Below are 13,784 nucleotides of genomic sequence, written 5' to 3'. Positions count from 1 at the left end.
GGAAGGAGCAGCTGGTCCAGTGCTTGCTTTCCTCTGCCCTACCCATTAATTTTTCCTTTTGTATCATGTCTGCTAGGCATGTGTGCCTGCACAATCTTTTAATATATGCGCATAGCAACATAAGAAGCTGCCTTATATCAAGTCACACGATTGGCCCATCTAGCTCAGCACAGTCTTTATATATTGGCTGGCATTGGCTCTCCCTGGAAGTGTCAGGGATTGAATCCTTTGGATGGAAAGCATGAACTCTGCTTCTGATCCACCAGTTTTAAAAATTTAGGTGCTGAATAAGCTTATTATGCAATACTTCTAAAAACAATAAATTAACAAAACAGCAACAGAACTAAGAACAGTTCTTCACCAATGGGGAAAAGGCACATTTGCTAGGAAATGGAAATACACTAGGCATGGGGAACCTGGTTCCTAGATATTGTTGGGCACCAACTCCCATCAGCCCCAACCACAGACAGACAGTCAGGGATGATGGGAGTTGGAGTCGCCTAATAACTGGGAGGGCCACAGGTTCTTCATACTTCAGGTAAAGGATCCATTCAGAAAACAGCTATCCACAAATCGCGTCAGGTAAGAGTTTTAACTCAAACAGTTGCAACAAAATGCATCTGAAGCACATTTACACCATAGTCTCTCACAAAGCTGCTACTACAGCTCCCAGGATTCTCTAGAGGGAAAATAATGTGCTTTGAATGTACAGTGTTTAAATGACCCTTTAGATAAATAGCAATACCTACTTTGCTTGTGGATGAGGCACCTACACCTTGTCCATGAAGGACAAGGGTATCGGCAGCTCCTAGCCACCACAAGCCACCGTGATAACAGGACGCCGGACTAGACAGACCCTTGGTCCTGATTCAGCATGGTGATTCTTATCAGAGCCAGATACTGGGCAAGTGGAGAAATAGCAAAAAGAGTAAACAGAAAACTTCATAAACACACAAGTTACCCGAAGACTGATAAGATAAGAGCTAAATTTCTGGATCAGAAATACACACACACGACACAATTGTTAAAATATTGATTTTTTTCACTGCAAGGAGATCTCTTCTCTGGGGCCAAGTGGAACTGGGACCACATACATACAAGATGAAAGTGGAACCAGCTTTTAATAATTGTGGCTCTTCAGAAACACTACCTGCCAGGTAAAAAAAAAAAGGGTACAGTATATTTTCCAGTGTTTTTACAGAAACTAGAGGGGAGGGGGCACTAACAGTCAAGGAAACATTATTTCCCTGAGAACAGTCCTCTAAAGCAAAGGGTGGGGATCTTGCTGTGCCCCCCCCATGCGGTCTCTGCATTCCAGTCCCCATCATCTCTGACCATTGGACATGATGGCTGCTGCTATGGCAAATGGGTCTTGGAGCCCAACAACACCTGGCAGGCCACAGCAGGATCTCCTGCCCCCTCCTCCAAAAGAAAAATGCCCCTCCATACCCCCTCTAAAAAGCAGACCACTTCACCTTGTTTTCCATAAAACCCTGAACTGCACAAAATGTAGCTTTCACACAGTGCCTAATTCATTCTACTGAGTCTCCGCCCCGCGCCCCCCCCCCCTTGTTATTCCAGCTCTCCCTGAGTCACAGGGCCGGCTCTACAAGTCAAACCTCACCTGAAAGCGGCAACATGTGCTGAGGCTCCGACACACACACACACACACACACACACACACTCCCGATTTCCAAGCACCCTCCATTGCTACCGACGTCTTCCGATTACTGGTCTCATTTAAGGAATTATTGTTATTTAGTATACAGGGTTGCATCTATCCGAGTTCTATTCAGATTAAATTAATGAACCAAAATTAGGCATATCCATTAACCTCAGTGGGTCTACTCCAAGTAGGGTACATCAGGGTAAGCCAATTTGCTTATAAAACTTTGGCGTTTCGCACCATGTTCTCTGTTTAACAAATTAAACGAATGCCTTAAGATTTACCAGCTCTCTCGCTTCGCCACCACAGCACCCAACCGAAGAGACCCACTCGTCTCCCTTAGTCCCAGGAGGCCATTTTTTTTTTTTAATAACCTCGTCTTAGGAGGCCAGTCCTCCTCAGCGCCCCAACCGCGAGGGACCCCCCTGGACCGGCAGCAACTGCGCCCCGAGAAGCCCCTTCTCCCCCCCCCCGCACCCTGAGTTAGGCACCTGGGCGGTGTCAGAAATGGCACCGGCCACGTGCTCTACGCAGCCCCCTGCTCCAGCTCCCTCTCCCCGCCCGGCTTTCCGAAAGCGAGGCTCCCTCCGCACTTCGCCCGGCGTGCCCCTGAGCGCGTACAGAGTGCCTCGGAGGACGGCGCGCGCCGGGCCCGGATACTCACGGACGCAGAGGCAGGCGACGAGCTTGGCGGCGCCGATGGGGACGGGGCAGGCGGGGAAGATGGGCTTGAGGAGGTAGGTGGCGAAGACGAAGGCGACGATGTACTGCGAGGAGGGCCGGATGATGAGCAGCTCGATCCAGAGCTTGAGGAAGGCCGGCAGCGAGCCGTAGACCTCCAGCATGTAGGCGTAGTCGCCGCCCGACTTGGAGATGGTGGTGCCCAGCTCGGCGTAGCAGAGGGCGCCCACGATGGAGAAGACGCCGCAGGCCGCCCACACCACCAGCGACAGCCCCGGCGAGCCGGCCTCCTTCACCACCCCCGTGGGCGTCACGAAGATGCCCGAGCCGATGATGGTGCCCACGATGATGGCCACGCCGTTCAGCAGCGTGATGTTGCGCTTCAGGGCCACGCCGGGCGAAGACGGGTCCTCGCCCTCGGCGCCCGGAGACGGCAGCGGCGCGCAGCCGTTCTCGTGAGCCTCCGGCCCCGCGTCGCCGCCGCCGCCGCCCGCCGCCCCGGACAGCATCTGCTTCTTCTCCTCCTCCTCCGGCGGCGGCCCCGACGAGGCGGCCGAGCCGCGCTTCTTCACCACGCCGCCGGCGCCGGACATGGCGAGGCCGGCTTGGCGGATGCTGCTGAGGCTGCTGCTGCTGTTGTGGGCACTGCCGCCCGCGGAGAGCCGAGATGGCCGCTCCCCCGAGCCCGTTTGCGCCACCCGAAGCTCCTCGCTCGCTGGCTTGTCAGCCCCGGCACGAGCAAGGCGCGCGACACGCCGGCTCCCTCCGCCGTCTTTGGCACCCTGAACGGCGGCGCCCTCTTCGCGGGCTCTTTTTATGGTGCCGGCACCTCCTGCTGGAGGGTGGAGAGAATGAATGGGAGGCCGGCCCGGCCCCTCCCCAACACGTGCTGGCCGCGCCAGAAAGAGGGGAGACTCGAGATCACCCCCGTTTGGCCGGGAGGAGGAAGGGCGCCTGACAGGAGCCCCAGAGAAGCAGCAGCGGGGCCGCGCGGGAAGGAACTCGGTGCATCCTGGCACCGGCCCCTTCAAGCCGGTTCTTGATCGCCCCGCAGAGCCATTGCAAGGAAGGAAGAGGTGGCAGCTGGCGGCGGGGCTCCTTTGATCGGATGCAAAGGAGCGCACCTCTCGGGGAAAGCGAGATCCCCTCACGGGCCAAGCCGAAGGCAAGAGTGCGCCTTCTCGTGCCCTTTTAGAGTCCCAAGGGTGGCTTTACGCATGCACTGGGCGGGGACTGTTTACGCTGCCTGGTGCTCTCCTTGCCTTTGCAAGGTTGCTTCCAAGCGCCTTAAAGCCTCGAAGGAACAGAAAGCGCCAGTGCAGCGCGCCAGCAGGAAGCAGCTTCCCAGCTGGCTGCCGCTTCTTATTGACACGTGATCTTATATACAGACGTTTCTTGCTAACACGTTTTGTATGCGACTCCCCGCCCCCCGTGGAAGTGTAGCTAATGTAGATGTGCAAAGCCATTCTGACTGACCCAACATGTAGAGAGCATCCCAAGACAGTGCTGCTTGAATAGCATCATCGCTCCGATGCCATCATCTTCTTTATCTTTATCATCTTTTTTTCTTTTTCTTTTTCTGCAGAGTTGGGTAGGTCTCAGCAGCCTTTGGGTTTTGAATTTTTGCTTGTGAGAGAAGGGCTCGCCTCACCTTTTAAAATTTGTACAGAACTGAGTGAGTGAAGAATAGCAGCAGTGGCTGGTGCCCATTGGGACTGGCAGGATAGAAGGCAGAGATGCCATCAGTTGGCAAAGCCAGGCCCTGTGGGAGGCGGAGCCAGAGCCAATGAGGGACAGAGCCAATTCTAGTTTTAAACCTATTTTAAGGCTATTCCACTGTGAAATAGTTCTTTCTGGCAGAAAGTTCTTCCTGGTGTTTAGTCAAAATCTCATTTCTTGTAAACTGAAACCATTGGTTCTGGTCCTAGTTTCCAGAACAGGAGAAAACAAGTTTCCATATGACAGCTCTGTAGATATCTGGAAATATCTATCCTATATCCTCTCACTCTTTTCCAGGCTAAACATACCCAACTCCTTCAACCGTTCCTCATAAGGCTTGGTTTTCAGACCCTTTATCATCTTGGTCACCTTCCCCTACACGTTCCAACTTATCAATATGCATCTTAAATTATTGTGTCCAGAACTGGACACAGTACTCCAGGTGTGGTCTGGCCAACACAGTGGGACTATGACTTCCCTTGATGGGGACACTAGACTTCTGTTGATGCAGCCTAGAATAGCATTAGCTTCTTTTGCTGCTGCATCACATTGTTGACCCATGTTAAGCTTGTGGTCTATTAAGATCCCTAGATCCTTTTCACCTGGCAAGCCCGGTATCCCCCATCTTATATTTGTACATCTGGTTCTTCCTGCGTAAGTGTAGAACCTTACATTTGTCCCTACGAAATTCATTTTGTTAGTTTGGATCCAGTTGGGTCCAATCCATTAAGATCATCTTGAATCCCGATGCTGTCTTCTGCGCCATTGGCTATCCCTCCCAGTTTGATGCCATCTCCAGATTTGATGAGCATCCCCGCAATACCTCCACGTCCACTGCTTCACACGCTTCTGCCTCTGGCCCTGCCACCATAGGCAAGCAGTCCCCAGAAGGAGGCCCATGTCTGAATGCTGGAAAAGGTTACCCTCCCCTGATTTAAAATGTCGACTTGCATCGTGTGAAGAAAGCTCACAAACGCCCCAGTTTTAAATAAAAGTTTTTTGCATCAGAGAGCAATGTCATCCTCCTTAGATCACCAGTATGGGGGCCTGGCTCGCTGCAGACAATGTTATACATGTTAAAGAACAACAACTTGGACAGACATTCAGAGTTGTCTGCATAGTCTCCCTATCTAGGCTCAAAGGTAAGTTACCATCTCAGTCCTTGTAAAATAATCAGGCTGGGCTTCAGTTCTTAATACACAACATCCAGGCTACTGGAGTTCATCCTATTGCACTCATTTTGGGGCTTTTCCATTATCAGCTCCTGCCCCCTAGTGGACTCAGCGCTCTAAGGATCATCATATTGACGTCCACACCACACATTTAAAGTACAGTGGTACCTCGGGTTAAGTACTTAATTCGTTCCGGAGGTCCGTACTTAACCTGAAACTGTTCTTAACCTGAAGCACCACTTTAGCTAATGGGGCCTCCTGCTGCCACTGCACCACTGGAGCACGATTTCTGTTCTCATCCTGAAGCAAAGTTCTTAACCTGAAGCACTATTTCTGGGTTAGCGGAGTCTGTAACCTGAAGCGTATGTAACCAGAGGTACCACTGTACTCTGCTCCCTTCAAAGAGATGGACATGGTCTCAAGGCACAGGCTCATTGTGGAATCTCCTGCCTACTACCTGAGGGATGGAGAATCTAGAGTTTTTTGGACTCCAACTCATAACACAGGATGAACCTGCTAAGTCAGCCCAATGGCCCATTTAGTCCAGAATCCTGTTCTCACAGTTGCTGACCAGATGCCTGTGGGAGACAGGAAAGCAAGACATGAACACAAACAAGTGCACTCCACCATCCTGACATGGGGGGAAAGCTGGAGCTAAGCAGAGACCTCCTGCAGGCTTTGACAGGCTGTCAGCCATTTCCAACGCATTCCTGGGAGAAAGAAGCTCCCAACCTCCAGGCCTCCAGCCCTCTCAAGTGTCCTGCTTGCTTCCTATCAAGCACACATTTTCTTTTTTAGTTGATTGACATCACAGCAAAGAGCAGACTGCAGCAGGGGTCGTGCCAGGCCCTCCTGAAGGGCAGAGCTAACAGCTTATTCTGGATACATCAAGCCTTTCTGCACTATTCATTATTACTGCCTTTGTTTTTTTTACACGTATTTGAATGTACTTGTGTGATGTTTCTAGATCTCTCTAGTCAATAAATTCATACATACAATGATTATTTTTTTTTTTTTACGATGCCTCTAGGAGGCGGCTGGCGGGAATGGCCTGATCCAAAAGGGCAACATGGCCTTAGAAGCCAGTATCAAATTAAGATGATTATTTATTACCAATCCTTCCCCAGCAGGTCCCAGGGCAGGTTACCCACAATTTAAGATGAAAAACAGTTAAAACAGATTACAATCACCAGAATAGGGTGGGCCCTGAAATTGATGTTGGGGCCAGTAACTTTTTTCTCTCTTTCCCAATTCAGTTCTTCCCTGGGTTCAGCGAAGATTTGTAAGCAACCATCCACGTTCCATTCAATTCTAAGATCAAGCTGTTTGCCTGGCTTTTGGTTTCATTCAACTTACTCCTTTCAGTTTTTCAGAAGCAGCTCAAATGAACTTCATTTAGGTGAATGGCCTGCCATATCCCCAATGGTTCAGGGTAGGCACAAAGGCTTCCCATTTTCATTCCTTCTGTTGCGAAGGCAGTGGCAACCCCCATTTTATGGATGGAGAAACATATCCTGCTTGAGACGCAAGATCTACCCATGCTGGAAGAATGACAAATGAAGCTCATTGACTATATGGAACTGGCAGAAATGACTGGCAGAATCAGAGACCAGGGAGAAGAGACGGTGAAGGAAGACTGGAGGAAATTTAAAGACTATTTACAGAAACATTATAAAATTATGAACGTTTGAGGATATCAGATTGAATGTAAAAGAATGTTATTATGAAAATGAAAATGATAAAGAAAGTATATTTAGCAAGACATAGGGAAAGGTAAGGATTATTAAGACAATAACTTTAATCTGAACCAAAGAAACGTCAGAGGGAAAGAGTTTACTATCAGAATATAAAACCTAGAATACAGAGTGGGAAGGCATGGGGAAGTCGCAGACCTAAGTTAATGCTGAAGAACACAAGGACACAATATTTGTTTTTAAATTTTTTATTTTTACCTTTTTTATCTTTTTCTTTTTGTCTTTGTATAATGTATGTATTGTCTTTTTTTCTTTTTTCTTCTCTTTGATGTGTTTGTTGATTTGTATTTTTTGTTTTTTGAATGTGGAAAATAAAATATCATTAAAAAAAAAAAAGAAAGAAACATATCCTGCTTGAAGGAGTAGAAATGTGCCGTATACACCCTCTGAGGAGCCTGTGACCGGCAACCATTTGAATTCGGGTCCAGTGCTCTTTCCACCCATTCACACGGTAGAATTAGATTATGTCCATTTCCATCCATTTCAAATATATGAAACTCGTTGTCTCTTCTGCAAAAGGAGAAGGGATTATTTTGCACTCAGAGCTTTGAAGTTACCACGCAGAACATAGGAGTAACAGCTCTGAGTGCTTGCCCTATTACCACTCCGGTCCTTGCGTTCAGCCACGGACCCTTTGAAGAAGATTCAATTACAGAATCAGTACTCCATGTGCTAATACTCAGACAAGCGGCATTTGTCACATCAAAGGGACTCCTTGCTCACACGGCATAATTATACCTGAAGCAAAAGTGGCCCCAAGGCCAGAGATAATGCACAGGTGACTTTCAACTATCAGGATAATTGCTTTGCTCCAAAATGTAAGCTATTTGCTACACACACACACACACACACACACACACGGTTTTACGTTCTAGCCAATATCTGGAGCTGGTCCTAGCATTCAATAGCTAATTGATTTAGATATCATCTTTATGACACAATCCTGCAGCAAACGATTTGTATAGAACAGGCACGTCCAACTCCCAAGTGACTGCGATCTACTAACAGTATAAAAATACTGGCTGTGATCTACCCATTGTCATTGCCAGGCAAAGTTGTTGAGCCTTTTGGGGGGGGGGGAGGCAAAGCTGTTGTTGAGCATTTTTTGGGGGGGGGGAGGCACAGTTACTTTTCCCCCTACTTCTTTAATTGTACACGATCGACCATTAATGTCCTGCGATCGACTGGTAGATTGCGACCGACCTGTTGGACATGCCTGGTATAGAACAAAGAATCTCCACTAGTCCCAGAACTTGCTTCAGTTTAGACATGTTCTGTTTTGGAACAGCACCAGCTTTATCACAGGGCAAGGATTTGCTGGAGGGCCCCACACACCCAGAGGCAAGATGCTGCACCCAGGAGCCCTTTTGCTACTTCACAGGCATTATGATACCGGATGGTGTAGACGTTTCTTTCCAGACATTGATTCATCGCAGCCAGGAATCAGGCGGAAGATTGGAGAGGGGCATTTTTGTACAGTTGCACTCAACGCTGAAACGCAGGGAAAGAGGAGGCAGGGAATGTTTTCGCGTAAGAATATCTCTCAAAAATAGGGGTCAAAATAGGAGGGAGTGGAAGAACGGGGTCAAATTATTAATATTGCTGAGGCCTAGTTACAAAGTGAGTTTGATTCCTTGCAATGCATATAACGTGGTTCCCCCATTAAAAGCAAATGGTACAGACATTTATCAGCTTAAAGCAGACAAACCCCTTTACCTATCACATATTTCAGAGCCATTTTATATGCAACCAGTTCTTCCATTCTGAGATGCCAAAGCACTTTTTTTTCTTTTTATTTGCAGACGTATCACGATTTCTTTACATGGGCTTGTACATGCCCCCAGAATAGATTGCAAATCAGTGCTCTCTGCTTCTCTTATCTTGAGAGGTTCAAATGCTTCTGAGCCATTTCAGAAACCTCTGGCCTAGCATTCATGAAAAGCCCTGCTTGGCTCTGGGGTCCCACAACACTGTATTGTGCCAGCACGTTCATGCACTGCTTCTGCACGCAGCCTAGCCACTCCACTGGGAAGATGGAGGGAGGAGGCCAGGCAAACCATCCAGCCTCCATCCAGATCTCCCCCGGGAGGCCCCAGTGATTTACAGAATTTTTTTTAAAAATGCCCAGTAGGCAGTTTGCTTGGTATTCTTTATGGTTACTGCTCAAGCGAACAGGCAAATACAATGGCATTCAAAGCACCCAGATTGCTTTTGGAGTGCATGTTTCATGCAGTCCAGGAGCATAATGAACCATTACGTTATTCTTCAGCAAGTACTGCTCTCAACACAGTGTGTTATTGTTCTTCCGTTCCAAGTACAATGCAATTCAGTAGATTTTTTATCTAGTCACAGGCGCTCTCCATACAATGAAACAGTTCATTTTTCCTCCCTAAAAGGAGGATAAAACTGAAATAACTTCTGGCAACAGGAGGAGAGGTTTGTAAATACGCATTGTGTTTAACCAATTCACCAACTTAAGTGTCTTAGGGTTTTTTGTTTTAGAAAACGGGTGTTAACAGCCTATATAAATTGTTTCTGCCTGGTATCCAAACCACATGGAGACACATTAATTAAATCAGAATCACCGCATCACACTATTACTAATCTGAAAGCAATTTCATTTAGCATATTCAGAACAAGGGGTATATATGATAGCAGATTTTATAAATACACAGGCATAAGAACAGTCAGGAAGATAAACCATTTGTCAAAAAGATAAGTCAAAAAGACAACCCTGAAGTACAGAAGCCAATCCCGTTTCCTAAAAGTTGTGTAAACAACTGTTGTGCCCCTGTTCTAACCAGCCTAAGTGGAATTAAAGGGTTGATACAACTAGGTAGACCCACTGAAATTAATGGGCCCAAGTTAGTCATGTCCATTCATTTGAATGGGTCTTCTCTGGGTAGAACTAACATTGGCCATAACCTAAAGTTGCCACCTTCTGCAAGGATTAAAACCATTGTGCATGTCAAACTGAGCTCCTATCCTCAGGCCAAGTGTGGGGACCCTCCAGATGTTGCTGAAGTACAACTCCCATCATCTCCAGCAAGCTTGAGCAATGGCCAGGGATGATGGGAGATTTTCCACACCTGCCCTATTTAGTTTCTGAGAATAGATTGGTCCAAATATATCCATACGACTGATGCCATATTCTAACTTTTGCTATACTCAAGTTATATTTGGCACACAAGACCCACCAGCCTATGGTTGAAAAGGAGAGGACACCCTTGCAGAAAACAAGCCGTGTACTGAGGACACTCCCTGTGGGCAAGTGGGGAACGTAAAATTAATCCCACTTTTGTATGGAGTGAAATGTAAATGTACACATGTAAACAAAAACTTATGCTTGCAAAAAGTGGATTTCAGTTCACCCTATAATTTAAGTAACATGGCTAATGAAGCTTGTTTTTCAAAACTGCTAGAACAATTTATTTCTACTTTTGACATGTACATAATGAAACTGTAACAGAACACTCCTCAGTACTATTACGTGATATTTGGGGGGTGGGAACTGAAAAGGGCTGCAATGCTAAAAGCAATTGATTAATTCTGGCACATGATAAATCTCAAGATAGCTTTAGCAGAAGATGGATCCCGGATGAGGCTTGTTTCTGCTCATACAAATGCTTTGCAGGCTTTTGTTTAAAAATACAATTGAGACTTGAGATCAGCCTACAGAGGGGGGGGTATATATTTATAAGTGTGCTCATGACGAAGTCTACACGTGAGAGTCCCAACTATGTCAGTAAATATATACTGATGTGTACGTACACACAAAGCCCAGTCCTATGCCCATTTCCTTGGAAGTTGGTCCCGCTGATCTTAATTGAGCTCGTTTCTAAGGAAGCACACTTAGGATTTCATCCAGAATCCATTTAAACCCACTGGTTTGTGGAAAAGGCTCATTGCCTGGATCCAAGAGAACTAAAACAAACACCTCTGGTAGGCACAAAAGATACAGTGAAAAATAAGATAACTGTTATAAAGTTAAAAGCTCAGAGGTAGACGGAATTGGACCGGGTGTACCAATATAAGCACAAATCCATTCATTAAAAAGTCATTTACTCGTGCAAACTCTCCATTTCCTAGAGCTATGCTTTAGTTATATCTTTCCTTTAATGTGTCCTCTTGGGGACATCTTTTGCCACCATACAGCTTATGAAACTGAGAATCTGCAAATATATATATATATATATATATATATGTATTGCAATAGAGAAGTCTTGATGACAAAGCTTGGAATTCTACTTGATGCATACGCTGAATGGCTATTTGTGGGAGGCGTTTACGTTAAAGCAGGTTATTGTGCTACAGAAAAAGCAGCTCATTAGAAGAGGAAAGGACCCCAAAACAAACCCAATACCCTTTAAAGTAAGTGACCTTGCATCAAGATATATTCTAAACATATAAAGTGCTAATAAACATTGTATATATTTCCCCCCCCCCTCTCCTTAAAGGCGCACGTGCCCCGCCTGGGGCGTTTCCTGCTGGGCATGATGTATCTGTTCATCTGATCTTGTTTCAATGTTCTGTCGGTGCTGGATTAGGAAAGAGGAACGGACGGTACGATCCATTATTGGCTGAAGTGGGCGGAAATTGTCCACCATCCTTTGCTCTTCTTCTCCCGCAGGGGTGAAGAGCAACATCCGAAACACCTCAAGCTGGAAATGAGAAAGAGCAAAGTCCAGAAAGTGTTAGGGAAGAAACAAAATTGGTCTCTCTCTCTCTCTCTCTCTCTCTCTCTCTCACACACACACACACACACACCCCTCTAATTCCCAAGTTAATGGTTCTGCTCTCTCCCAGAGCTGCTTAAGAAGAGACTGGGCTGCCCTTGGCCACCTGGAGACAAAATCCATCTCTTATCATTTGCAGCTTGTCAGCCTTTGAGAACATTATCGAATCCTAGACATTTGCAGGATGGCGGCATGCCATCTCTTAATCAAGCCTACATTTTTAAGCTGCCCCAGTTTCCAGGATTCAAACACCCAGAAGTTAGAGGCCCAGTGCAGTCACAACTATGGTTTGTTGCCTTGGCCCTGAAGATCTCAAATGTGCAACAAAAGCAACCACAGTTTATCTTAACTAGCTAAGCTCTGCACCCAGAGGCCATGCAAGACCAGGCTGCTGTTAACAGGGAAGCTGCCTTAACCATGGTTTGCTCAACAGCAGTTATTACTTTGTTGTTGTTCTGATTATGCTATACATTTTTAAGTTAGCTTTGTACTGGCCTTTTGTTTTTTTTAAAACCTGAATCCTATTGGCCACTACAGATCTCTTTTTCTGAGTCAAAAAAGGAATGTAAGTCTTTAAATGAAAGAAAACATTAATCACATGCCACAATTTCGCAGTCAGGTTCGTGATCAATTCTTACTCATGACTCAGATGCAATGCTCAGCTTTGGCTAAGGGAAAGCAAACCACGGTTAAGCATTATGACTGTGCTGAGTTGGTGAATCCTGGAAAAGGAATCTAAGGAGAAAAGTGAGAAGCTCATTGCTAGGAAATGAATTCAAACATAATTTGACCCACAGAAACTGGAAAGGCCCAATGTGTGCCACAAAAGCAAGTGTTCTTTTAGAGAAGGAAGGAAATGAGCTTAAAAAGAGGGAAATATTTGAAATCCCCAGGACCCAACCATGAAAGTAAATCCCACTGAGATAAGCAGGAATTGCTTCCAAATGAGAATCCGTATGATTTTGCTTGTTCCAATAGTGATATTATTGTGCTGCCACTGTTAGGAACAGGAAGCATTTCATTTTGTTTCTCATCATCTGTCTGTCTCTCTCTGCACCAGACGTTGTTTAAAATGCTCATACTTGGAGCCAAATTGGATGAAATGCTCAACATGCCATTTGCAATCACGTCAGTTTACAAAACAATTAACACAGGAACTGGATAATTTTCACTGAGAGGGCTTAATCTCACCCCACCCCACCTCACCATGATCCCAAAGTCACCCAAAAAACCCAGAACATTATCTCCCCGGAAGCTGCAATTAGCATTGGGAGTGAAGCTTTCAGATACCAAACAAAAATTACATTTTTTTTTACCCACTTGATTGCAAATTACATGTTCATGTCTACTAGTGTAGTTTGCGAAACACACACACACACACACACACACACACACACACACCCCTCCACAATACGAAGTTTTAAAGATTTGCCTTTCCACATATAAACTCAGCCTAACAGTGTTGGATACGTCTGCAGGTATTATTCAGCAGTATATGCTTTCTATACGGCACTTGCAGAGGTGAAAATAAAGTAGAGTTGCATTCACAACATTTTAGAAGACACCAAGCTCCTCCTAGAAAGCTTTTTCCCAGCTGAGAATCTCATTCTTCCTTCTGCTTTCCCACATCCATCCCCAGCAATACACCAGCTACAGATGGCGAGTTTCCATTTGCTCTACCTGATCATCATCAACCTCTATCGCCTTCTTCTTGATGATCCAGGTGACGGACTCTGAAAGCGGCGGGGTGGTCAGAGATCCTGCGTAAGTCCAATAATCAGGGCATGATGGCAACAAGCAGGAGGGGTCAAATTCATCAAACTCAACGAGATCATCCTAGCAAATGCAAGACATCAGTGATTAGTCTGGGTTATTCTGTGCAATTGCCTTAAAACTTAGGGAACAAGCTGTGATATCATCATGATTAAGGTTTTAAATGACACTTCAGGTTATATTTTAGTGAGTAAGATCTAATTTATATATTTTAACTGCTGCTATATCTGTACTGTCCCTGTTATACCAAACTGCTAATTTAAATGTATCCCTATTGTGTTTC

At 46.0% G+C, this 13,784-nt stretch overlaps 2 protein-coding genes across 3 annotated transcripts in view; both read right to left on the bottom strand.

The window, feature by feature from the left end:
* The window catches only part of SLC7A5 (solute carrier family 7 member 5), a 52,881-nt gene extending 49,136 nt beyond the window's left edge, over positions 1-3,745 (bottom strand). The window contains exon 1 of the mRNA XM_083453221.1: positions 2,331-3,745. Within this exon, the coding sequence (XP_083309347.1) occupies positions 2,331-2,940 (610 nt within the window). The 5' untranslated portion in view covers positions 2,941-3,745. The remainder of the gene's footprint in view (positions 1-2,330) is intronic.
* Positions 3,746-9,127: 5,382 nt separating this feature from the next.
* Positions 9,128-13,784, bottom strand: part of CA5A (carbonic anhydrase 5A) — a 32,346-nt gene continuing 27,689 nt past the window's right edge. For both annotated transcript variants that reach the window (XM_083456510.1, XM_083456509.1), the window contains exons 6-7: positions 13,409-13,564; positions 9,128-11,653 (exon numbers count right to left, since the gene is read on the bottom strand). In XM_083456510.1, coding sequence (XP_083312636.1) covers positions 11,444-11,653; positions 13,409-13,564 — 366 coding nt within the window. In that variant the 3' untranslated portion in view covers positions 9,128-11,443. The remainder of the gene's footprint in view (positions 11,654-13,408; positions 13,565-13,784) is intronic.

Source organism: Podarcis tiliguerta (genome assembly GCF_965153285.1).
Source record: "Podarcis tiliguerta genome assembly, chromosome: 8".
NCBI classification, from domain to species: Eukaryota; Metazoa; Chordata; class Lepidosauria; order Squamata; family Lacertidae; genus Podarcis; species Podarcis tiliguerta.
Note: the sequence above shows the minus strand (reverse complement) of the source record. Positions and strands in the feature narration are given on the sequence as shown.